We start from the raw sequence: 27,509 nt of genomic DNA, 5'->3' as shown, positions 1-27,509 counted from the left end.
GAGATACTGTGGGAGGTGCTGCGGGAGTACAGGGGTGAGGGGGTCCCTTCTCAGGGCCATCCACCCTCTGTACGACCAAAGCGAGAGCTGTGTCCGGGTTCTCGGCAGTAAGTCGGACTCGCTTTCAGGTGAGAGTTGGCCTCCGCCAGGGCTGCGCTTGTCACCAATCCTGTTTGTAGTATTTATGGACAGGATATCGAGGCGTAGTCGGGGTGGAGAGGGGTTGCAGTTCGGTGGGCTGGGGATCTCATCGCTGCTTTTTGCAGATGATGTGGTCCTGATGGCATCATCGGCCTGTGACCTTCAGCACTCACTGGATCGGTTCGCAGCCGAGTGTGAAGCGGCTGGGATGAGGATCAGCACCTCTAAATCGGAGGCCATGGTTCTCAGCAGGAAACCGATGGAGTGCCTTCTCCAGGTAGGGAATGAGTCCTTACCCCCAAGTGAAGGAGTTCAAGTACCTTGGGGTCTTGTTCGCGAGTGAGGGGACAATGGAGCGGGAGATTGGTCGGAGAATCGGCACAGCAGGTGCGGTATTACATTCAATTTATCGCACCGTTAGACGTAAAAAGAGAGCTGAGCCAGAAGGCAAAGCTCTCAATCTACCGGTCAGTTTTTTGTTCCTACCTCACCTATGGTCATGAAGGCTGGGTCATGACCGAAAGAACAAGATCCAGGGTACAAGCGGCCGAAATGGGTTTCCTCAGGAGGGTAGCTGGCGTCTCCCTTAGAGATAGGGTGAGAAGCTCAGTTATCCGTGAGGAGCTCGGAGTAGAGCCGCTGCTCCTTTGCGTCGAAAGGAGCCAGTTGAGGTGGTTCGGGCATCTGGTAAGGATGCCCCCTGGGCGCCTCCCTAGGGAGGTGTTCCAGGCACGTCCAGCTGGGAGGAGGCCTCAGGGGAGACCCAGGACTAGGTGGAGGGATTATATCTCTAACCTGGCCTGGGAACGCCTCGGGATCCCCCAGTCGGAGCTGGTTAATGTGGCCCGGGAAAGGGAAGTTTGGGGTCCCCTGCTGGAGCTGCTACCCCCGCGACCCGACCCCGGATAAGCGGATGAAGATGGATGGATGGATATTGTATTATTGTAGAGTATGGCTGGCCATAAAGTAATTTGTTTAAGTACATAATTGGTAGGGGTGTAGCGATAGATCGATCTGGATAGGTATATGGATTGAATGATCTGCGATCCAATATTGTCGATGCAAAGTGAAAATATCGATAGCTACAAATCGATTCCCCTTTATTTTAGATTTTTATTTAGATTATATAAAGAATAGTTTGTTTTTAATGTAAATGTCTGGAAGAGCACAGTAATAAAATTGTCAAATCATATTTTAGTAGTTTTTTTGAGTTGCTATAAATGTATCTGTTTTAAATGGGCATATATCGTCTCATATCGATCACAGGCCCCTGAATTGAATCGTATCGAAATCGCATTGTGACTGATATCAATAAATATTGCATCGTTTCCCAAAGAATCGATATAATATCGTATCATGATAAAACTTGTGATTTACACCCCTAATGATTGGACATGATGCAATTATTATGGTCATATCTTAACACTTCAGTCCACTCCTCTTGCAGAATTAAGATTTACTCTTCACCGTCTTGTACACAGACATGTTCTAGCCCCAGTCCTATAGAGAAAATTAAAGTTTTAAAAATGCAAATTAATCTGTGTCAATGTTCACGCAATCCCCCGGAAGTCATTTCTGATGCCATAATGCAAGTTATTCCAGCAGGACAGAATCAAGGGAAAGTAAAGAAATGAGATAACTGAATAACAGCTTGTGCCATGAATATTTCTTTTACTGCACCCGCGATGCATGTACATTGTAGGTACTTTACGTCCTGACTGTTAACTACCATACAGTATGTTAATGGAAATGTATGTATGATATATTTATCACCCACACTGACAGTGTATTGTAAATGAAACATTACAGTAAATATGACGCCTGGAGGGATGACAGGTCGGTGTCAAAATGTAACTTTAGCAAGTGATCATTAGTCCACATCCCAAATCCACATTCATTATCTGGACTTTGTTAGTGATCTTTCAGCCACTGTATCAACCGTTGTAATACAACCTCTGTACATCTGCAAACTGCACTCTGTATGCTGCTGGGTCCAGAAGGACAGCAGTGACCTTCTCATTATGAAAGCAGCTATAAATCTCTGGAAGTTACTATGACAGTTTTTTTTCCCATTGGGATCTTAGAGAAAAAACTTTTAGTATCTGCAGTTAGTTCAAACTAGCCTATATCCTTTGCATTCCACTTCCGGGACTGCTCCGGTGCTGCAGGAAATTCTGCCGGATGCATGTATTTTCCGTTTCCTTCCGCTTTCTTTGTGTTGGAATTTTAAATTCGTTGGATTTATGAGGACTATTGTTAACCTTTTCTCAGATCTCTGCATGGTAAATTGAGACAGCTAGCTAGACTATCTGTCCAATATAAGTTTTCTCTCACACGACTATTTTGCAGGGGCTCTGTGCGGAGTTTAGCACCGCCCATGACAATTCTGATTGGTTTAAAGAAATGCCATAAACCAGAGCACGTTTTCCTCCCATCCCCGAATGCTGTGCTAAGTAGCCAGACTCTCCTTCAGCGCGCTTTGGAGGAGGGTTTGGCAAAGCGAGAGTAGTTCAGACTGGCTTACAATGTTGCACTGGTTTCCAACTAATTTTAGCAAAGAAAAAAAGCTTGTACTGCTTAACTTATATGGTTAACTAATGTACAGAAGGTATTTTACACTGGCACCCAGGAAACGAGCTAGCCAGACTAATACATGTTGTTTATTCACAGGTCTCAATATAGTGAGACAAGCTGTTGTGTTTTTTAAAGATGTATTTCTGTGGCAAGTGAATACAACATTTTTTCCTGTTTAATAATTAAAAGTCTCATATAAGGTAGCACAAAGCCTCATGTTGCAGCTGCAGCTTGTGTGTGTCCAGTTGTGTCAGAAAGAATCAATTCTTGCACATGAATATGCTAATAGAGGAAGAGGATGCCACTGGCTGTTTCACAGTCCTGTAACACCTCAGCTTTAGGAACACAGTCTGTGTCAGCAGTCTGTAGGCTGCCAGCTTTGACAATGATTGGTTTTGAGTCGAGGGGTGTCTTTAACGTATTCCAGCAGATCTTTGTGGTGACAGATAAACTCTCTTCCTCTACGTCTCTCGATGTAAGGAAGCATGAGTGCTTCAATAGCCACCGGAAAAACAACTGTCAATTGAAGGAAATGCAGATGGTATACTCATTTTGGCTAAATCCTGAGATGTTAAGCACTTTCTTTTCTTTCCACAATTATTCTGCATTTTTCATCCTGGAACCAGGTTTCAAAGAAGTGCGTTTTCTTGCAGTGCATTTAAAGGATTCGTTTGGACGATAGGCTAAAAAGATGCAAAAGGTGCATTTGCATCAAAAAGCGTCTCCGTGTGGATGGCCCCTAAAACATTCAGCTTGACTTCACCACAATTAATAAGGGCTCAGTGTGTGTGTTGGTGTAAGTTTCAGTCAGTATGTGTGATGATATTGCTGAACACCGAAAATTTTCTCCACTGTAAAATGTAGAATGCATTAATTCCTGCATTGGTATCTGTTGGCATAGAAACAAACATGAAATCCCATGGCTGGTGGATGGGCGCATACATCAGTGCAGAATAAAGCTTAAAAATCAATTGCATGGCTGTCACATGCACGTTGAGGGTCACGGGGTCAAAAAGTAATCACCGAGAATTTCTCATGAAAATGCAAAGCCATGACGCAATCTGCATATGGAAATAGCACATAAAAAAGGACAACACATACTCTATGTAAACTGTAACCTCTGAGCACAGTCACATCAATCTATCCTGGTGTCAAACGTGTTAGTAAATATTAATAATTGGTAAGAGATTTCAGAGGGAGGTCATATGTAACAGGACTGCTACTAAGAACGTCCAAATTTGTGAACAAATCAGCCAGTCATTTCAGAGTCAATCTGAAACACTTGATAATGGACGGATGGATTGATGGATGGAAGGAAAGTAAGTCAAAAATAAAGTACACCATCAGTAAAATGACAGTCAAGATGAGTTGATCAACAATATGATTTTTTACATCCTAATTTCCCAAATTTCACTCTTGTCTCTTACATTAAAACTCATTCATTTCCAATCTCCCCAATTAAACTGTCCTGTGATTTAAAAGCTCATGAAAACCTGCTTCCATTAAATCAATCAAAGCTAAACCCAGTGAAGTCTATTTCAGTTTGAAGATGCGGGGCACAGTGCACTAAACTCATGATTGCCTTGATAATTTAATCATGACAATTCAAATGACAGACTAAAATGGTGCCTATACTCATTCTCTTCTGAATGTTAATAATGCATCAACATATTTCACAGGGATTTTATCCCCTCCCCCTTCTTTTTATTGCCTGACGCTTTCCAGCACCCACACACAAGCAAGAATAATGCATTTCACATTTCTGTAATTATTTCCTCTTAGCTCCAATATTTAGACGTCCCATTTGTGTAAACACACACACACACACACACACACACACACACACCACTCTCCAAATGGTGCCTAATAATCCCAGATCTGCCACCAGTGTGTTTCATTTGCTCTTAAATTGAAATGGCAAGTGGCCATAGAGTGCAGGGATTTATCTCATTAATAAACTACCACGCCTCCTCTCAGGCCTTAGATGGTTAGCAAGGAACTCAGGGTTTGAAGAGGCAGAGGACCATTTACAACTAATTTGCAGTTTCTTTCAGAGAGTGCAAAGAACATGAACATGCCATAAAAAAATTGAAAGCCTAGAAAAGGGTGAAACAATTTGAACAAACCTCTTCTCCCTCCTTTCTGACTCAAGTGGCTGTTTGTTTTCAAGTATTACAGATAGTAATACATTCCCCCCCAGAGGCTATCCAATTTTAATACAGAGACCACGAGAGTATTTTGAATTGCCTACATGTCAACTGTGACTCCCAAGCCGAGGTAAGATACTGTCAATAATATGACCATGCAGCTGTTTATATTTTCCCCAACAGTTACACTGCTTTTTGCATGAAACACAGCATCTTATTCGTAAAGATTTGTCATAAAGGTAAAGTAAAGTTAAGACGATTTTCTTGCCCACAGTTTTTACACTACGCGTTGGATATTTCAAAAGCTTCAGAGTAACGACATAAGTCCCTTTTACATACAGTATGTACCGCTCCAAATTTTAGTCGGGGGATGCTTACGACTGAGAGATGGTGAACAGGAAAAATGCTGCAGCAGTGTGAATGTAGCACACGTCCATTTAAGCAGAAGTACCCTGCCTCATTTATTCTGTGGGAGGTGCAGATGTTGGCCTCAAGGTTGGTCTTCTATACACTAACAAATCCACAAATGTTGTTGGTGTGCTTTTTTTTATTGAGAGTAGGCTACATATTTTCCTTATGCACAGCTATGTGACAAATACAGTAAATATGAATTAACACACACACACAGAAATTTTTTTTTCGGGAATTTGACATGGTATGACGAGGTAAAGGAGGAGGAATCAATACAAGATGCACAGAAGCCAAGGATGGAATAGTAACCCTGAGGATTTAGTAATATAATGTCACCACAATCAGTAGGTTTCTTTCTGTCAGAGTGAATGTACACAAATATGATGGCATGATGATGGCAAACTGGTCAGGAAATATAGTCATTAAAATACAGGTCTACCTGAATGCTAAACAAAAGGTCACAGGGTCAATTAGTGTTTTTCCTTTTGATAGTGTGAATCTGCACATCAAATGCCATGTACAGACAGTAGTTATTTTGGATGTACAGTAAGTTTTCTGCACAGAAACACAAATGGATGTGCTTAGGCAACCACATGATCTCCTCGCCAGAGCTCATTTAACAAACGCTGCGATGCCTGCGTTTCGCCAGTCAATACAGAGTTATTAGAACACAGCAATGAGGGGCATAACTTGTTGTCGAGAGAGCAACATTCAATATATTATGGATGACACAGGCTATAGACAATTATAAATACACTGAGGCTCACACTTTAGAGTAATCAGAATAAATTAGAAGATGAAATGCCTCCTATACCCATCTAATCAGCAGCATCCAGAATATGTTTGTGCATGATGCATCTTTCCTCAAAGTATGGCAGAGTCTGTTTATTGGCATCCAAACTGTTGATGCCAGTGCATGATAGACCAGTGCGCAGTCCCAGCCCAATTTCATTGTACGGTAGAGTGATGGGAATCCAGAATTCAAACACCCTGTCTTTAGCATGCAGACTCTGCACACTGAATACCGGAGCCTCTTGATGTACCCTGCTATATAGAATTAGGCTTGAATTATTTTTTTTACAACACTGGATCCTGACAGCCTCCAAAATCACAGAGCCAACATCAAACAAGCTGTGCACAACGTTGTCTTCCACAGAGAGCAAGCCAAAACTACACGTTTGACCCAGTTTTCTTTCACTCGTCAGGACGCGCTTTTCCAAAGCTTCTTTTCAAAGGAGCATCACAGCAAAGTGGGCTGATAACTGCAGTGCCTTTAAAAGACACATACTGAATTGATAAATGCAAAATAGGCCACATCAAGTCCTTTGATTTGGGATTGACCATCCCTTTTAAATAGATTAGATTCAGAGTTTTGTCATTATCCCACAAATTTTTCCACCTTACCCTCCATTTCATTTGATCTCCTCTCATCTATCTAAGCGCTAGTTCAGAGCCCAAACCAATGCCTCTCTCCTACTCCTATACCCATATAATTATATTATCTCTCCCTTTCACGGATTCTCCACCAGTTTCCTCTGTGTTGCCTTTATATGCGAGAAAGCCTTCACTACTGTTGAGGCGAACAAGAACAAGAAGCTGATTTCAATGGGGGAAGTGCTGACTTGTGTTTTTGAAAAACATAATTATTCAGGGATGGCTTTATTCTTCTCACTTCCTGATCTAATTAATAGTGTGAGACTTGTTTTTGCAGTAATAAGCACATATGCAGAACATGAGATTACACATTCTACTCCCTTAGTTATCACCTTTGTTGATAAATTAGGAATTTGCAATCACCGGCTGATATAATATAGAGCATCAATATTTCATGTGCAAGCTGTGGCACATGAAATATGTGGCATGATATTGTACATGCTGCAATCAAAGTGCTTCCAATTAGTGTGCAGCATTAATAGGAGCACATGTTGGATAAAGACATTGAATATTCCCTCTCATTATCCAGAGGCCTTTTGATATGTGTGCAACCATGAGGAGAAATTGAGAATCTTTTCTACATTGTTAGCATCGGCTACTGGGCTCATGGGGGCCATTTTAAATGATGTCATAGCACTGAGAAGCACAACACAAGGTAAAGTCAACTCACCCACTGAAAACAAGATGTGGGTTACTCACTTCCATTCACACATTTCCCTACAAATAGCTCTGTATTTAATTCTATGATTGGTGAGTAGGCTGCTGAAGAGCTTTTAACTGTGTGCAGACTGAATATTAAAAATGTCAACATGCAACGTGAATTATATATTTAACCTTGATATTTTGTGAGAGGCAGAGAGTGGCACGCGCTGCTGTCTGTTTTTCCGTGTGTAGATGGATGGAGTGAAGAGCTATGGGAGATGCAGAGGCTCAGTATTTCCACCACAGTAATCGTGTTTGGGGCTGGTGTTGGATGACATGGAGGTGCTTTCCCCACAGAGCTTTAGAGACCGTGGGGTTGGGTTTATTTATTCTGTTGGAGTGGTCCTCCTCTTAAAGTTTAAGCACACATACAAACACACACTCGTACACATGAAAAGTCAAAAACACACCTGGGAATCCCCTGTTATGCTCCCAACTTTCTCCACCGAAAGGATACTTAGGCCGTTTACACACCTGTAGTTTGTTTGCTTTGGTCCGAATCAGCTGGTGAGTTAGTAAACTTGGAGCGATTTGCCCTCGGTCGGTTTGGTTTGGTTTGGTTTCACACCTGGAAAAATCCAAGCGTACCAAAATACGTCATTACAAATCATGCAAGAACGTCCAGCCCTCTTATTGGTCGGATATGTCTGGGGGCGGGAGCAAGAAAGTAAATACAGGAAGAAGGTCCTGTGTTTTCGTCTAGTGGGCAAACCAGCTCATTTCATTAAAATGATCAGACATTGTTTCGCAAGAGACGTTACTACATCTGCTCTGGTCACCGAGACTTCGCTCTGCTGGCGTCTGTCTCCAATTTTAGCAGCAGCTGGTTTGACCACGGAGATACGAGTGACGGATGGCAAGCTTGACTGCAGTTTATTTCTGTGATAGAAACACTGCAAGCTGCTACAGTTTTCTGCTCTGCTGCATCGCAGATTGCTAAACACACCTGACTACAGGAGACATTAGCTCAGACTTACGGAGTACATATAGTTGGTGCGGTTCGAGTACGGAATCACGTTCTCACCACAAACAAACCGCTCCAGAGTTCGATTGAAAGCATACCGAGACCACCTCTTCAAGCAGGTCTCGGTACGCTTGTTTGGTCCGCTTTTAGTGCGCACCAGAGTTTGATTGCCGTGTTCTCACCTGCCCAAACGAACTGCACCAGCGGGGCAAACAAACTCTAGTTCGATTCAACCGAACTAAAGTCTGTCGGTGTGAAAACGCCCTTACTTACATTTCCATACAGATATCTAAGGAGGGATATATTGTTAAAGGTCCTATGACATGCTGCTTTTTAGATGCTCTTATATAGGCCTTAGTGATCCCCTAATACTGTATCTGAAGTCTATTTCCCAAAATTCAGCCTACTAGAGCCAGTCCCACAATGAGCTTTACTTAGCATGTGCCATTTCTGTGTCTGTAACTTTAAATGCTATTGAGGAGGAGAGAGGAGGGGCAAGGTGGAGGGTGGGGGTGTGGCCTTGACCAACTGCCACTTTGCTCGTTTGAAAGCCATGATGTCTCTCTCTTTCTCATGGGCGGGCCAAATTCTCTGGGCGGGCAAAGCAGAGAAAGGGGAGGTAATCTTCCTCCTTATGACCTCATAAGGAGGACATTCCAGATCGGCCCATCTGAGCTTTCATTTTCTCAAAGGTAGAGCAGGATACCCAGGGCTCGGTTTACATCTATCGCCATTTCTAGCCACTGGGGGACCATAGGCAGGCTAGGGGAACTCACATTAATGTTTAAAAAACTCATAAAGTGACATTTTCATGCCATGGGACCTTTTAAAGGAATATGTTTGAGGAAATATGCTTATTTGTATTTTTTGCAGAGTGTTAGATGAGAAGATCGAAACCACTCCTATGTTTGTACGATAAATAGAAGCTACAGCCAGTGACTCATAAGCTTAGCTTAGCATGAAGAACGGAAACGGGGAAAAGCTAGCCCAGGTCTGTCCAAAGGTAACTAAATCTGCCAACCAGCACTTCTACTTCTTCTTAATTTTATAATTCCTTGTTAGTTTCTGAGGATTTACTGTAGGGGGTTTAACGATCTGAGGTGAACTTTACAGCTGCCCACAATATCCAAAAATTCTTTCACAGCTTATTGGTATTTAAAAAATAAAAATAAAGCTACATTTAAATAAAATAAAGAGAATTAGTATTTTTTCACCAGAATTTCTATTTCCTGGCAGGTTGAAGAAGGCTTTGAAACAGCATTTAGACCATCATGTAGGGAGATAACATTTGCAAAAAGCATAATTGAATGATTTAATAAATTTGAAATAATTTTGAAACAATCATGTCTTTGTATTTGATGCACAGATGGGCAGTCCAAACTTTGTTCTAAAATCCTGGCTCCTCCGACCCTGCTAGTAAAATATAGTATTTGACAAAACCTCATCAGCAGGCCAAACTAACGGACTCACGCATCAAAATATCCCAGTTTTGATCAAGGAGGGCTTTTTGTATGATACCAGACAGCGAGCTGCCGGACTAGCTGTTGACATTTTTCATTTTCACCCTGTTGGCTCAAGCTTCAAGTGTGTGTGGTCGTTAATTTCACGGGCACGCAGTGAGTGACGACGAGCAGGCGAAATGATGTGGGTCAGCCAGCTGGCAGCCCTGAGAGGAGCTCTTAGCTGTGTTTTTATTATGGAAGAAAATCCAAGTATACCAAAGTTTTTCATGTACAGTATATGATTATGTCCTCCAGATGAGACTCAATGGTTAGGACTCCAACTAGCTTAACTGTGTTTTTGAAATGCAACCCAAAATCTGGGTAACATGCATAATGCAAAATGTAATGACAAATGCTTTTGTCCTGCAAATGTGCAGTTATATTTCTATCCATAAAGTCACCTGTTTAATGTGATGAAATCTATTTTTCCTGAGGCAATACATTATGCCTTGTGTAGATGTCCTCACTCTCTGTTGTTCACAGCTGTTTACCTCATCAACAACAACAACATCAACTTTAATTTTATGATATTTATATTAATTGTGTAGAGGAAACAAGCTGAGTTAATTGCTGTGTTAACAAATAGCTTTCATGGAAAATCTTAGTACGTACCTCTTAGTATCTGTTTTTTTTCCCTCTGTGATGCACCACTTTCTACAGAATTTACATGTAAATTACACAGGGCCACATCCATTCCCAGCAGCTATACTTTAGAGGCTGTTTGTGTTCTTGTTGTTGTCCAGGGGATACATGATAGTGCTGATGTGTTCTCAAATTGCTTCCTATCTGATATTTTCATTGAAGATCTTCTGAACGACAGAGCCAAGGCTATCCATCTTGTATTGTTTTTCCTGGAGTGTCCCTTGTAATAACACTGCAGTTGTATTGCTCGATGGCCCCAGTCTTGTTTGCAATGACTAAACTGTTTTCCTGGAAAGAGTCCTGGCTAAAAAGACCGAGGTCCCAAGTCTTTTTGTCAGTTTTAATAATGTTGCTGTCCGCTGAGAATACCACTGCAGATCATCGCCGGGCCTTTTTGTTAATGACTGAGCAATATTGTTTTTGAACCCAATTCAGCAGAAAAGACACTGGGGAAGAAGATGCTAGGTTATCTTTTCTCATTTGAATATGGACATGGCTCAGTGCTTGGTTCTTCCTCCAGGCAGTTCAAGCCTTCACATAAATTATGCTCAGAACAAAAAGGTTGATGTGTGCTTTACAGGAGTTTGCGAGGGCGTTGCACTGTGACTGTGCCCATTAGTGGGTCTGTCTGTCATCTATCAGAATGATCCACGTTTAATGAAGAGGTTTTTGTTAAAAGCAGTCGACTCACAACTGAGCAGCTTTCTTTTCACCAATCAAAAACCTCTGAGCTGGGTGAAGGCCAAGTAGAACTGTAGACATTTGTAACTGCTGATATATCTTTGATTCTGGACAGGAAAAGAGCACCAAGCTGTAGAATCTCATAAAACTGAAGCACTTCACTGGTCACACATCCCCAAATGGCAAAATCTGACAATAGTTTATTGAAGCATTTCCTCAATCTGTGGATACAGCAGAACAGTTTGTCATAGAAGCACTTCAGGTTTGTTCATTCAAATTCATCCCGAAAGACCTTGATAGTAAGAAAATTCAAGATATTTTAGGAAGTCTTTAGGAGATAAAGGGAAGGTTTATACTTCACACATCATCAGGTTGCAGTAATGTCCTGAATGAAAACACTGACTGTGAACAAGCACAAACAAGATTATGAGGTCTGTGTTGGCGATGTTGAGCATGACTGTGTTCCCTGCTCTGGGTCTCTAAAACGATAAACACATAAGAAAACAGCCGAAAATTATGTATGCCAGATCCCTTTGCTACTCTCAACCAAGGTTTGACATACTATAACAGTGGGATTTGTATACTGATTGACACCGGATTGTAAAAGTGGAAGGAAATGCAATCTGGACGATGAGGCTTATTTTAAAACAATCTGTCAAATTTGTCAGCCATATCGGCCTAAGTGTGTTAGCTCACACCATTTGCTCTATAAAGACTGACTTCTCATGCATTTCCACCATGCTTATGCTCATTAAAATGTCACCACTGTGTCTGATGCCAATCACCACAAGCGGCCCATATGGTTGCTTCCTTCCTCGGTGTATGCTGGCTGACCTCTATGCCCCACGCTGATGTCTCTGGCTAATACACTGGTCACAGATGGAAACTGTCTTCAGCAGAGCTCTTGCTGACTGTTGGCCATCCTGCCATCACACACAGTCTCCGTGTTATGTTCCGGGAAGTTGAGGACCCAAAGGCAGAGAGCAGGCAGGCAGGAGAAAGTTGAAGACGAGGATTTATTGATAAAACACAAAAATAAACCAAGGAAGTCCTGAGCGCAGCAGCAGGCAAAAACCAATACCAAAAATGAAGACAAAGAGAATCCAAAAAACCAAGGGAGTACAAAAAACTGGAAACACAAAGCACAGAAACTGATGGAGCTGACACTGGGGGAACGAGCAAACACAAAAACGCACAATGATCTGACACAGGACAAGGGGAACACAAAGACTAAATACAGAGGTAACAAGAGGCAGGTGACACAAGGGCTGGGAAAACCCAAGACATGAAGTAAAACCAGACAAGACAAGACAGAAAACCAGACTATCAAAAAATAAACAGGAAACAGAACATAAAACAAGACCAAAAATCACACAATCACAAGGAGACATGACAGAAAACAGGCTACCAAAATATGACAGGACAAAACACCAAAACCATAACACTCCGGGTGTGAACGTTGAACAGTATTACCTTTTTGTTTTTGTTCTACCCTGAATTACAGCTGAAATCCAGGACTTCCACCTGCCTTCTTCCATATTACATAAGTTACAGTGAGTGAGCGCAGTAACTTGCGGGATTTGCATTGTGCACTTCCATAATTGTGCCACTGTTTTCCTAGTCCCATATCACTAGGGATTGCCATTTCCATAGCTTTATCTGTGTTATTTGTCAGCTGTGGCAGTACACTGCCTCACCTCTTATCAGAACAATAGGCAACCGAGCAAGGTCCATTAGCATTTGTAAGGGCGTGGGAGATCATAAGATAGAAAATGAGAGTGAGTTCAAATCACCTCTGCACCTGCCTTCCTTGGGACGGTCCGTGAAAGGCTACAGCGGCATTTAATAATTTCTGCATTGAAAATAAAGCAGTCGCACCCATAGGAAATAGATGGACTCCGAGTGAAACCAAGATTATATATTTTACCGAAACAAAGACAACGCATCTGAATGGAACAAAAGAAAGGCGAAAATCACACAGCTATTCGTCAACAGCATTATTGCTCTTACTGGAAGCACAGTGAGGGGGAAAGAAAGAGGGAGCAGCCGCCTGCGCAGGAGCTGCAACTGCGCGCGTTCATCCAAAAGATAGCTTTAAACCCGCTTTGTTAAATGAAAACGTAGACTGATGAAGATGAAGCGCCCGCTTGGATAAATAGGAGCGCGTGGGAAGGATGCGTCTCTCCTTAGGAGCAGGTGTATTCAGCCAAGTGGAGGCGCAGGGCACAAAGCAGGAGCAATGCACAACAGCCACCGGACCACAACACCTGCTCCAAAGGAAAACCCCTCGTGCTTAGATAGCCTACGCTACTGTTTAACGTGCTTCTTCCCCTCAAAATAACTCGATTTTTTTCTTGCAATTTATCTGGTACCAGGAGAATGTGGGCACCGTGAAACTGATGGACGCACATCTCATTTGGAAAATACTGTAGTGAGAAAACAAATAATAATCAAGGACTGTTCTGTTGGCTTCTCTTACGGCTGCTTCACTGAAATCCTGTTCTTATCAATGACAGAATCATCTGCAAGGATGCCCGTAACACTTTTATCAGCGGAGTCGCTCTACATAGGAATGGAGGTGCTGATTGCAGTCGCGTCTGTAATCGGTAACGTGATGGTGGTTTGGGCGGTGAAAATTAATAATTCGTTGCGAGATAACACGTTTTGTTTCATCGTCTCCCTGGCTCTGGCGGATATTGCAGTGGGAGCCCTCGTCATCCCTTTGGCCATTACTATCAGCATCGGACTCCAAACTCACTTTTACAGCTGCCTGCTCGTAGCTTGCACGGTGCTGGTGCTGACGCAAAGTTCAATCCTGGCCCTACTGGCTATTGCAATTGATCGCTATCTCAGGGTCAAGATCCCGACCAGGTAATGAGGTTTTTCGCAACATGAAAATGAAGAGAGGCCACATGGAAACGTGACAGTGAGGTTGATAAGAATGGTGCTGATGATGACAGTGTTTTAGCAGAAGTCACTACAGCTCCAGTGCTCTGCTCATGGGCATAGATTTCCTCATGGGTCTTGTTTCACTTCACATGATGCCTCCATACTGCCATTCCCTTTTGTATGCATATAGCAGATCTGACTCACCAGTACTGACATGACAGCTAACCAGGTCACAGCTGATCAACCAACAGCTTTTTATTAGTCTCTCTGTCCTGAGAGATGCTAATATGTGTGGAAGAGTAGCACAGGGACAGAATTAGTATGATGGCTGTAGGAAAAATGTGTTTTCTGTGTTCCTCTATGGCACAACAAAGGTCAGGTTTGCTGTCAATGATTCCATATCTCTCTTTTATTTGATGCCACCAGTGGTTTATGAGTCCGGGCTGAAACAAAAGACTAAGCAGCGGTGCTATAAAGGCTGAAAAGATAGGCTTAGTAGAAGAGGGGAATTTATATTGTCTGATAGCCTTGAACTGTAATCTCCTGTCTAAGACTCAACTATATCTTACTTCCTAAGCTTTTTATTACTTATAAAACCACCCAAGCTTAATGGTGTTTGCTACAACAACTTTTACGGTGAGTCCTTGTGTTATTTAAATCAGAAATTCTCTCACTAAGCAGTTGCTACTGCCACTCCTTTCCCACAAGAGGGAGGATTTTCTCCCTCCTCCCACACTCCATGCTGTTAGATTATTATCTGATCTCTTCTAAGCAGACCAGTTTCCAGGCTCAGTGTGTGAATAATGATCTGCTTGCCATGCTTCAGACACAGACCTAACTTATGCATACATCCCTGATTGATACCAATCCAAGACAAGGCACCGGGCTAAATTGCAGGGTTGTGTTTTGCTTCAGACTCCACTACACCAAAGGTCATGTTATTGTAATGCTAATACAATTACTACAACATACATTGTCACTATCAATTATTAGTTATCTGAAAGGGAGCAACATGAGCTGGATTATGTAGCTGTTTCCCTGCCTCAGGCTGAGTCTCTCTGTACATTTATTGGTGATATGGAAAGAAGCGATACAATTTTACGGCCTCTGCACCTTTTACCTTCTTCTATCTCCTTCTTCTTATCCATAAGACACTATAAACAATGAAAAAGCCAAACCTGTAAAGCCTGTTGTAGCGTGCCAAGTCCTGCAACTTGTGTCCACTGTACTGCTGTAATAAATTAGTAGATAATATTGAGCCAATTGTAAAAACTATATTTCAGTTTTCCTTGAACAAAAGAAGCATCAAAAGCAGCAGTGCTGCAAAGGGCAAGGTTAACTGATAAGGGTTTGCAGACACTGTGTTGTTTGAGTGGAAATATGTGCTGCAAGGAAATGTGTGTAACATGTCCAGGGGATTTTGGTTTGAATGGTAACTCTTTTTTCTGAATCACACCTTTTGTCAGCCCAAGGACACTGACAAAATGAAAAATAAAGTAAATAAAGCCTGCATGTCCTGACAGCGCTGTGAGAGAAAGTGCTGACATTATACTGTGTTGTCTGCAGGTACAAGCAAGTGGTGACCCCTCGGCGAGCGGGGCTGGCAGTGGTGATATGCTGGACGGTGGCCTTCATCGTGGGGCTCACCCCCATGTTAGGCTGGAACAACCTGAAGCGCCTCCAGCAGAACGGCTCCATCAGCTCTGATCTCATTATCACTTGCCAGTTCGAGAACGTCATCAGCATGGACTACATGGTCTATTTCAACTTTTTCGGCTGGGTGCTGCCACCGCTGCTGTTCATGCTGGTCATCTACGCAGAGATCTTCTACGTGATCCACAAGCAGCTTAACAATAAGAAGTTCACCACCAGTCACACAGACCCCAACAAGTACTATGACAAGGAGCTGAATCTGGCTAAATCTCTGGCTCTGGTTCTTTTTCTCTTTGCCATCAGCTGGCTCCCCCTCCACATCATCAACTGCATCACACTTTTCTGCCCTGAGTGTGAGAAACCCATAGTCCTCCTCTACATCGCCATCCTGCTCACCCATGGCAACTCTGCTGTCAACCCAATTATCTACGCTTTCCGTATTAAAAAGTTCCGCACGGCCTTCAGGAAAATCTGGCAGCAATACTTCTGCTGCAAGGACACACCAGCTCTGGAGATTCAGCCCAGCGACAGGAAAGAGATGCCCAATCCAGAGCCACAGCAGGCTACACCACCACAGTCCCCTCAGAAGGAAATCCAAAAATCTAATCCACAACAGCCAACACCACCTGAGCAGCAGCAGCAGGACCATAGGACCGAACCACCCCAACAATCTAAAGAACATCCACCCTTACTGGAGCACAATGCAGTCTAAGCCAAGGAACAGAGCTGATCGCTGGCTGGGAAAGTGATGAACAGTGCACAAGCATTGGTTCTCTCCTCATTTGAATGTGGTCTAATGAGGAGCATCATGTCCTACGATGCTCTAGTGACTGAGGCGATCATTTATTCAAATACTGGAAGATCATTTATCTTTACTCAGCAGGAGTGGATTTAGTGAGCAAAAAATGTTATCTGAACAAAAGGTTATCTATTAACTTGCAATAATGGAAGTCTTTTTGAAAGTGACTGTCTAAGTAACAGACTGAAGACAAGCTTTTAACTGTTCGCTATGATCGAACAGTTGGTGTGAACGTCACAAAATGTGCAATATAAGTTATTGTGGTTGGTCAGTATCAGATTATCAAATGTTATAACTTGCTAAAGAATGAAAGTTTATACGTTCAAAAGAGCAGGTTCATCTTACTACTGTAATACTGTGTGTATGTTTATACTGACAGTGGTTGAAGAATATGAATGTAATGGTAATGTAAATAAGAGACTACAGCAGCACAGCTTTGAACGCTGAGCTCTTCTTCAGGGTCTTAATCGCACAACAGTGGTAGCACAAGCAGAACTATGGTAGAGATTTTTGCAGCAACGCTGTGTGTGTGTGTGTGTGTGTGTGTGTGTGTGTGTGTGTGTGTGTGTGCTAATAGAAGGGTTTCGTAATCTCTTAACTCTTCTCCACTAGAGCCGAGTCCCTCAGTGGACCCAGCAGCACTGGTCCATTACTGAGGAGATGGACAGGGATAAGAAGCAAGCGGCTGGAGGGAATGGGAGGTTTTAACCTTTTAGAAGCTGCGTGCAGGAGACTCGCGTCTGCAGGACCACAGCTACTCATGTGGAAGAAAGACAAGATGCACTTAAAGCTCATGTTTATCCAGCCTCCATGCCAGCTGATGCTGGGAGCTGGGTTTTCCTTCTTCTTTTTTCGCTAAATGGACATATGATAACCATAACATAATTTACCACAAGGAACAGTGGCTTTCATGGCATTACTCAGTATTTTTCATTAGAGATGTTCCGATACCGATACCAGTATCGCTATTGGCTCCGATACTGCCTAAAACACTGGTATCGGTATCGGGAAGTACTGGAGTTTATGCACCGATCCGATACCACGTAATAAAGCCCTAACGAAAAAATACGTTAAAGTAGTTTATTTATGTTCTTTTTCCGTTCTAACTGACTGTCAAACTGCATAATAAAAGAAAGTTCTGTGGCATTCAAAGTTAGAAATAATATCACATCCATACAGGTATAGTAGTATTCTTAAAACATAATAAAATATATGACACACTGGTATCGGATCAGTACTCGGTATCGGCCGATACGCAAGTTCAGGTATCGGAATCGGTATCGGGAAGCAAAAAATGGTATCGGACCATCTCTAATTTTAATTAGTTTGTAGTATGGACTAGACTGGAAAAGACAACCAAAAGATTGTGAGTATCTTAATTACACTGTAAGCTCAACATTTTGCATAATGCCAAACTGTCGTAATTAAACAATGTTCAATGCCACTGACATAAAAACACTGTTTGAGAATGTAAAGTAATTCTGTTTTGTCTCTTGTAAAGACTCAGAGCTCTGGCCAAGTTAGTTCACTGGTGTTCTCTTAAGTGGGTGACAATCTCTTATGTAAGATTACGACATTTTCCATTGCAGTCTTGACGAGCATCTCTCGGAAACGAACATTTGGCAGTGACCATTTTGATGATCACATTGCCGCCGAGAAGGCAGAATCCTTAATGCAATCTGCAGTAGCAATACCTTGATTTGTCTCATACATAACATATACTTAAGGATAAAGAGGATAAATAAATGTATAACATAATGTTCCTTTAGGTAATGATATTTAAAACATATGTTTACAGTTTTTATTCTAATAGAATAGAGAATTATAAATATTTGTGATATTATTATATTATTTCATAGTTAGAATGACTTCTGGTGCAAATGTGACTACTGCACATACTGTCCAACCCTGTCTCCAAGAGATTACGTTTATATACTACTAATTTGCAACATTAACAGCAACCATAATGGCACCCGGATTATGTTTTCTATTAACATTAATGTGGAAATGTCAAGTCACAGAAATGTTGATACTAAACGTATAAGAAAATGTTCACTGACAATGTATTTAATTTGTTTTCCACCAAAATATCCAATACGGCAATATAATATCTGCCAAAACCACGATCTTCTCTGAACCTAACCACAGACAGGGAGTCTGGATGCAAAGCGCAGATGTTGGTGTCAAAATCCTGACCTTTGTATCCTCCTTAATCTACAGGTCCCCTTAGCTCTATAAAGGTTTATAGCGTCTTTCAGCTCATTGTTTTGGTTTTGGCTAGCAAACTGATTTGGTTTAGTCTCACCGCTCTCATCTCATCTTTCCAGCTGAAGCAGGCTGCTATTTCAGACAACCTCAGCACCTAGCTGGTGATATTCAGAAGCATTGGTTATGAAGCATTCATAACCTGGCCATAAACATGACTCCAAATGAATGCTTTATTTTGCTCTGTATCTGCTGGTTGTAATAAACAGCTGTTTGCTAACAATTTTCAATACAGTCAATTTACAATTGACTTAAAAGGTGACAATATGTTAATGTTCCCTGTTCCTGCTTCCCCTAAGTGGACAAAAAAACAGATATTGCAGGTTCACAGGTAGGCGCTAACAGCCGTTATCAATCCGTACTTTCCTCACGTGGTCAGCACTTCCTGTATGTTAACTGAGGATACACTCAAGTGTACCTATTCAGTTATTTTCTATCTATAAAGTCCTCTTGACAAGTCAACTTGCTCAGCTGTAATTATTCCACAGCAAGCCCCGGATATCTCAACTTTCTATTGGTACCTTGCTACAGCTTGGCAGCGCTGACAAAATTCTCATTACCCCTGCAATAATGCAGCGAGTGGCTCTTAGATAACATTTGAGAGTTGTCGTAGCTCTGACAACCCATTTCTTCTCTCAGTGTATAAGTTCCTTTGATATTTGGCGATGTATAAAGTTCCTGGAATGACCATGTTATTCTAGTGAGTACTGCTGCTCACTCTCGCTGTGTGAGGTCTCCATCTCTCAAGTTGCCAACAGATTCACTTCAGTCTCCTCTTTCAGATACAACTTGCAGCAGAAAATACATTATATGTGCACGTTCATATGATATAGCGCTGAGCAGAAAGCTTTTATAAATCAACAGTCTGGTTCGATATTAGGAATGTTTTACATACACTTTAACACTTATTCAGTCTTGGAGGCTATTTTTATCATGTTGGCTTGGTTTCCTGGGCAAAGATGCTGAGTTTCAAGGAAGTATTGAATATCAAGTCGAAAGAGGCTTCAGCTTTGTATTTCCAACAGAACAGCAGAGGTGACCTTTCCCTGCAGCTACCTACTGTCCTTGGGGCTAATGTGGGTGCTAACCGCATATCCCGAGGGAAGGAGAGGGGCCTCTCTTTCTACCGCTTCATATTCCCGTTCTGCAGTGTAACCAGGTTCAGGGTGGAGCAACTTTGTGTTTTATGTTGTGACACATGTTGTGTGTCTATATCTATTACATTTGCATTAGATGAGGTACATGGCTTGGTAAACATTTGCGAAGGAAATTCTCTGGAAGATGTGAATGTTGTAGTGATGTGTTTGGGAATAAATGCAAATTAATATCAAAATATTGTAATAACAAGAGAGTCAGTGTCCTCCACTGTACCTGCCATGATCCCTTCTGGTGAAGTGCACCTATTTGGATAATAATATTAATAATATTTCTTCAGAATGGTTTGTTTCAACCATGTTTCAGGTCAATATTTAGTTCTGTACATTAGCTGAAGATCTAACTGACAACAACCTTCCAATCTGCCAAAGACTCCCTGTACTTCCACTATAGGGCAGGCTGATGGGGAAATGCATTGCATGATATTTATGTCCCAGTAAAGGGCTTTTTTCATTAAAAATGGAGGAGCAGTTTGATCTACCTGGGCTCTGATCTGGCCTCATGAATAAGCAAGGGTGTTGTGCCCCTGGTGCTGCTGCACAACAGGATAAACAAGCCTCCTTGTCAGAACACTTTATATACCACAACATCTGTCTTAGGGAACAGCTGTAACACAGCTCCAATGCAGAGCTTTAAGGGATAAAGGAAAGATAACACACACGTAAAAGAAGCACTACAGTATGATGGTGTTATATAGTAAAGCACAGAACAATATCCACCATCACATCACATACGGCTGATTGTAGGTATTCTTCTGCATATGTGATTTTACAGGAAAGCAATCAGTCATAAAACAAGGCCACCAATTCTGCCTTTGCTGAAAGAGCATCTGTGTCATACCAATCTGTGTTATGATACAGCAATGTGGGAACATCAATTCCTAGTTGGCATAGCAGCTAATGAAAGGCTGCATTCAAACTGCATAAAAATGCGAAGATGCACACAAAAAAAGAGTGGGTGCAAATTTGCAGCACATGGAAAATTTGCATGCAGTAACAACTGAACACGGCCTATTAAGAAATAATGATATGGAACAGATTTTAGATCAACAGTTACAATATAGCAAAGCAATTACACAGAGCAGATGAACTGCCATCTTCTTCAGCTGTGAATTTAACCTAAAGGTGCTACAATCAATAATCTTTTACAATGCTTCAGAAACAGTTTCCTCCCACTCACTGAAAACAGCAATAAGGGCTCACAGCATGTGTGACAACCCTTCAATAAAACAGCAATAGGTTTCTACAAATAACACTCATTTTCTCCAACAATCGATTATTCAGGCTTATTAGAACAACATAAATATTTTAGCTAATTTTTTATCAAATCTCTGCCTCAGGAGGTATTTTGAAAAAAACAGCCTTGAAGCTAAGGGTGTAAAACGTAGGGGGAGATTGGCTCCTGTGTGAACCCAGACTTTAGAGAAGATGCAAATAATGGTGCCAGGATTTCATTTAAAAAATAAGTTTTATGGAGCAGATCGAGCAGAGTTATGTTATGCTTTGTTAAGTAGCATAATCAACTTCCCTTGTAAAACAGAGATTTTCCTTATACTGGCTGTTAAAGATTGATGCTGCATTTCCCCCCACCAGAACGTTTTTCCTACCCCTCTTTTGGCGTCATTGACAGTTCTTATGACAGACTGCCACCTGCTGGTAAAGAATATTTTGGTATGTTTGATTAAAAGTGTGCAGGAGGAGTACTCACTTTGGTGGCAGTCTGTGGTGGAGGGTACTAAGGTCACATCTGGTTCCTTCATTAAGCTTCTCCCCCAGGTCCTGATGGGCCTTTCAGCGCCCATAGACTTGTATTTAAAATCTTCTGATGGCAGCTCCAAATTACACTAGAACTAGCTCATGGAGCAGGGATGAAAGAGCCAAAACAAAAACTCCACTGCATGCATTTGCACATTAGATTCAATACATAATTCAGCCACATGTTGCTCAGAAACAACATGAATCCACAAGATTATACATTTCAATAATTTTCCTCAATAATAGATACTAATAATAATAGTACATAATTAAGTGCACCCCATTATAATCATCTGTTTTATACAATTATGTATAGTAAAAACTTGCAGTTTAAAGAATGCACAGTAGAATTGGCAAGATAATTTATCAACTATTTAAGCAACATTTTCCACACCACACCAAAGGCATGTGTCATATCCACTGCGCCATCACCACCCCTCACACACAAGCTGCCATTGTGCCAAAATAATGTTTCTCTTATGAACTTCAATATAATGTACCTGCGGAAGAAGTATTCCGATATGGTACTGAAGTAAAAGTAATACTACAGTGTAAAAAGAATGCAAAAGTAAAAGTCATGCATTCAAAAGCTTAAGTAAATAAAAGAATTAACATCAAAATATACAACTTATAATATATAAGTACCAAACTCAAAGTACTCATTTTGCAGAATGGTCCATTTTAGAATAATGCATATAATATTACTGGATAATAATTATTGATGCATTAATGTGTTCATTACCCGGAGCTCATTTTAATTAGCCTACTTTATATAATATACTACTTTATATAAACATACTGTGAAATCAGTTTTTAGTTTTTTACTGTGTTCCTCAGGCATTTTAAAGAGGTTACTTATGGTTAAAATGCTATGCTTGAGATAATGTAATGCTAGATATATTGCTGTCCACTTTAGTGACACAGGCAGTCATCAGCAAATGTATAACCACTAACAGTAATGTCAGGGTTAAAGTTGTTTTGCTGCATTACGGGAAAATGACACAGTGTGTGCGCAATGATCTGGGTTTTTGTCCTAGAGGGAAATGTTGCATTTATCTTAGGCCATGCGAGTTCAAACTCCGGCAACCCTGCACGGTAACAGAGAGCTCAAACCCCAGCAAACACACATCAAAAGGAGGGATAATTGCCTGCCTCAACAAGTCTGAACCAAAGTGTGCAGAGGCAGCTGAAGTGCAGAGCCTGACTCACTTCCCGCCTGCTATCAGCTGCTTGTCCTTTATCAAGAAGGGGAAATTCCCATCCCTTTTTACCGTTTTCTGAGCTGGTGGTTTTAAAACCCTGTTGAATGGACTTCAACATACATGACTCTTTACTATAACACAAAATGCCTATCTGTAACAAAGCACTTTTTTGGTTTGGTTTACAGGCAATCTGTCGGTCCTGGCAGATTTTGAAAACAACTCTTTAAAACATTGTGGAGGCGTTGCTCCATATGCAGTTAAACAAGCCATAATAATATTTGGTGCAATCAGAGCTCCCATCGTGGCCCATGCTGTCACTCCCTGTGGCTGTGCTTTGGATGGCAGAGGATGGAACGCCTATAAAGGCCACTGCTTATGACTGGCAGTAATTAGCTTTTAACGGTGGTGGTGAAAGATGGCTGTCCATAATTTCAACACAACTCCGCCTGCCTGGACTTGCTCTGCAGTGGCAGCCCACGCCTCAGCAGACGCAGTCTACCCTCATGCATGGCTCTCGGCCAAACCCGCCTGCTGTTTTTTTAGTGACATTATATAATTACAAATTGTCTACAGTATCACTTTAACTTATACCTCCCTGGGGTGGCCTAAAAGGGGTTAAGGCGCCAAACATGAACCACAACGTCCACAGATCTTTGTTGCATGTCATTCCCCATCTCAAACTCTTCTTATTTCCTGTCATCTATCTACTGTCGCTATCCCATAGAGGCAGAGAATGCCAAATATATGTGTGTGTATATATATCCCTTAATAACTTCTGTCATGGTAGAATTTCTCACACAGGTGAACCATGTGTACACAACCAAGAAGATATGTTTGGTTCTCTTAAAGCCACAAGTTACTCAACAAAGCAGCAAGAATGTGACAATCATGTATGTATCCATACAAAGTCATTGCAAAACATCAGTACAAATGCTTCCAGGACTTTCTGCCATATCCTGTTTCACTCATCAGTACCAAAGTGTCCCAATCCTGTAGAGTACCTGAGTGGATACAGAGGGAATTTTTGGTCTGAGGTTGCCACCAATGGCTTGGTGCCAGAGCAATGGGAAAGAAAACAGTGATAAGCAGTAATTGTTTATATGACATGCATTTTTACTAGCTTTGATCAACTTGACATGGCACTTTGCCTTGATCCCTGGCAGCGAGGTGGAACTTCATTTCCTCACATTAAGATTAAGAAAAGTTGTTGTCTGCTAATGTAAGCCAGATGACGTTTTAAGACTGATACAAGGTGTCAAGAGAATACACAACACAACCATTATTTACATTTAGTTTTGTATCAGTATCTTCAAGTAATCTTTGGCTGACCTACTTTAACCTAGCCTAAAGTATTATATTATATAGTAAATAGTTTATCCTGGGCTGGATGTGACAAGGATGACATATCACTTTGAGGATCATTATTATCAGCATCTGAAAGTACTATAATACATCTAAACATCTTGTAAATATGTATGTATGTATGTATGTAATATTTGTATGACTCTGAATACGAATCCATCGTTTCTATCTCTTAATCTTTACAGAAGATTATTAGATTGTTACACTAAAATATTGTATGAACAAGTGTTGGCACAGTAAGCAAGAAATATTCCCAAAGGTGACTAATACTCTAGATGTTGGAGAAGCAGAAGTAACCCTCCAGAGAGACATGAGTCAAAGCTGTGGCCTCTTGTACGTCTACATTTATATGGCTGCACACAACTTTATGGCAACTGTTTAAAGTTTGTATATGCAATTATTTCTGTCTATATTATCATGCTGACTTATAATGACTCATTACAGACAAGCTATTTTATGAGTGATACTTGAGGGCTTGGAGGGCACAACATGGTTTCCGCCCTGGCGATTGCTTGTTTTGATCAGTTTTGGCTGGGTCATAACTTCAGTTTGCTGCGCTCCGAGGATCTTTGTGTGCCAATTTCACCCACAAGCATGCATAGTATCTTGGCAAATTAAAAAGGGTTGCAAATATTCTGAGGTAATACATTAGACATGCTGTTCATTACTGTTTTAGTTCATTGTTATTGTAATAATGAAGTGAACATAGAATGACCGAAAATAAAACAAAGGAAACACAGAGATAAACTTCTTGGAAAGCCAAAATAAACTGTTGTAGGAGTTTAGTGGGGTATAAAAACAAAACTATTCCCAGAATAACTGCAAGGCACAGCAGACTCCGCAGGGCTGGGTAAAGTACCTGGACGTGGTGAAGGGGTAACGATCCCTCCACATCAAAACCTCCGTGTGTTGCACAGTCTCTGTGTCCCACCGCAAAGTCAACACACCAGTCGTCATAAAACACAACACAGCTGAACGAGGAAGCTGGCCAAGAAACCACATCAACTGTGGCAGACAGGAAGTGAATTTTGCATTTATAACTGCCTGCTAAAAACATACCATAAGACATAAACAGTTTGCTTTAACGAGGCAGGGTAGACGCTAAACAGGGCACAATTAAGGACAAAGTTGCAAAACTTGCTGTACAACACTGAAACCCTTAAGAATCTAGCCCAGCTGAAGAATCAGGGCATAAAGAGGCTGAGCTTTCAGAGTTTTCACCCTGAGCTATTACTGACCTTAAAGAGAAAGTTCACTCCAAAATCCAAAACACATATTTTTCCTCTTACCTGTAGTGCAATTTATCAATCTAGATTGTTTTGGTGTGAGTTGCCCAGTGTTAGAGCCATCAGCCATAGAGATGTCTGCCTTCTCTCAAAGATAATGGAACAAGACTTGGCTTGTGGTGCTCAAAGTGCCAAAAAAATATAAATATAAATGTAAATATATAATAAAACAGCAAGGTCTCTATCCAAAATCATGACTTGGTTAATAAGATAATCCACAGGTTGTAAGCAGTTTCTGCACAGTGATATGTGATGTGTAATTTGGTATAAAGAAAGTAGTTCCTACATGAAACTGCTCACAACCTGTGGATTATCTTGAGTAACCAGTTCATGATTTCTGGATAGAGACATTGTTGAAGAAGGCAGACATCTCTATGGCCGATATCGCCAACACTGGGGAACTCACACCACAACAATCTAGATTGATAAATATGTCGAGGTGAACTGTCCCTTTAAAATGCCTTTAAAATGTTTTGTTCTGCCTCACTGTGTTTCAGCAGCTCCAGAAAAAAAGATAGAGAAGTCACAAATTATGACTTTTTGATAGTACATGGCTCTGTTATTGTATGGTTAACCTAATCATAAAGCTCCTGCCCATGTGAGCTGTGAGGGTCTTGCTGCTCTACTATGATATTATCCAGCTCTCTGATGACGCAGGACACCTCGTACGGTTGTGGTGGTGTGTGCCAACAGGATGTGCTGTGATTGAGGGCAATTTTGGGAAGTATGTCACACAGTTTTGTTTTTTTTTTCTGTCGTAAGTCTGTGCCAGACGTCTTTTTGGAAGCAAAGTGCCAAATCAAATTAAATGTGGCATTTGTTAAAAAGCACGGAGCCGTTTTCATTAAGCCTTTGACGCCACGTAAAATCAGTGGCAGATGTTTTCAAAGGAGGCCTGGGGATCAACTGAGGAGCCACATATAAACAGAAATAACCTTATGATTGTGTCTGAATGACCATAAAAACTGCATCAAATGAAAGAGGACTTCTGCATTTGAAGCTGGATAGAAAATATATAGATAGAAATATAATCCATGTGGTCAAAAATATATGTAGCTAGCCTACAATATGAATGTGTGTAATGTAATTACACTGTAGCTGGTATTCTGCATTTTGTGTGTTAACCAAATGTCTGTTATAAATGTCTGTATCGGAAAACAAAGGACGTTCAAGTGGAATCACTGTTTTCCAGGAACAATGTGTTGGGTTTGTGAATAATGTGCAAATTAAGTGAGAGTCAGCAAACGGGTAACAAGCATAATAAAATAAAGGAAATTACAAATGTTGAATCCCCCTTACAAACAAATGTGTTTTGACCCGCCAGTATCATTTTAAAAATCTGGAGAGGAATGTGTGTTATCAAGACTGGTAGCATACACGACAGAGTTCAACTTTATAGCACCCGTGTAGACATACTGATCTAACTATAAAAAGTATTATCATGGCTGCTGCTTTCTGTGGGGAAATCACAACAAACAACAGAAATAACAGTTGGAACAAAGAGGAAGTACTTAATGAAGTTTTTTAAAATTTTTTAGACATGTCAAAACTTTGTTAGAAATTGTGGGATGAATAATGCATGTGTCAAAATGTATGAAGCAACAACCTCATCAGGAAACCATAGTTCAAATATGAGGAAAGACACCTGCTTCATCAAACCGCAGGTCCAAAAACCTCCTCTTCATTAGGACATTGATAGGTACATCATTTTCTGACCATAAAAGGCAAGTCATTAGAGAATCTGTGAGGATTTCAACTCTCCAAATAAATAGTCTCAATTGCAGCTACTTTTTTTTGTAGCCACATACAGTATAACTAATATTCAACATGGGCTTTTACAGGTACTTCCCTCTCTATTTTAAATGGAGTATTTTGACTTGACTTGAAAAGAGTTGTTTATTTTTCTGCATCTGAAAACTCAGCGGAGCAACTGAGTAAACATGATT

The 27,509-nt window shown here is 41.1% G+C and overlaps 2 protein-coding genes across 2 annotated transcripts in view; one reads left to right on the top strand and one right to left on the bottom strand.

The window, feature by feature from the left end:
- Positions 1-25,689, bottom strand: part of dclre1b (DNA cross-link repair 1B) — a 51,169-nt gene extending 25,480 nt beyond the window's left edge. The window contains exon 1 of the mRNA XM_078254881.1: positions 25,567-25,689. Coding sequence (XP_078111007.1) covers positions 25,567-25,633 — 67 coding nt within the window. The 5' untranslated portion in view covers positions 25,634-25,689. The remainder of the gene's footprint in view (positions 1-25,566) is intronic.
- adora1b (adenosine A1 receptor b) lies at positions 13,298-18,047 on the top strand. Its single transcript, XM_078253949.1, has 2 exons — positions 13,298-14,069; positions 15,654-18,047. Exons 1-2 carry the CDS (start codon positions 13,708-13,710, stop codon positions 16,450-16,452), a joined length of 1,161 nt encoding a protein of 386 aa, XP_078110075.1. The 5' UTR covers positions 13,298-13,707; the 3' UTR covers positions 16,453-18,047.
- Positions 25,690-27,509: the final 1,820 nt, after the last annotated feature.

This window comes from Sander vitreus, chromosome 7 (genome assembly GCF_031162955.1).
Source record: "Sander vitreus isolate 19-12246 chromosome 7, sanVit1, whole genome shotgun sequence".
Taxonomy (NCBI): domain Eukaryota; kingdom Metazoa; phylum Chordata; class Actinopteri; order Perciformes; family Percidae; genus Sander; species Sander vitreus.
The sequence above is the reverse complement of the archived record's forward strand: the minus strand, read 5'-3'. Positions and strand labels throughout refer to the sequence as shown.

Coding starts and splice junctions, on each gene's coding strand:
- adora1b (XM_078253949.1), top strand. CDS start 13,708: ATGACAGAATCATCTGCAAGGATGCCCGTAACACTTTTATCAGCGGAG. Junction 14,070..15,653: donor AGGGTCAAGATCCCGACCAG/GTAATGAGGTTT, acceptor TGTTGTCTGCAG/GTACAAGCAAGTGGTGACCC.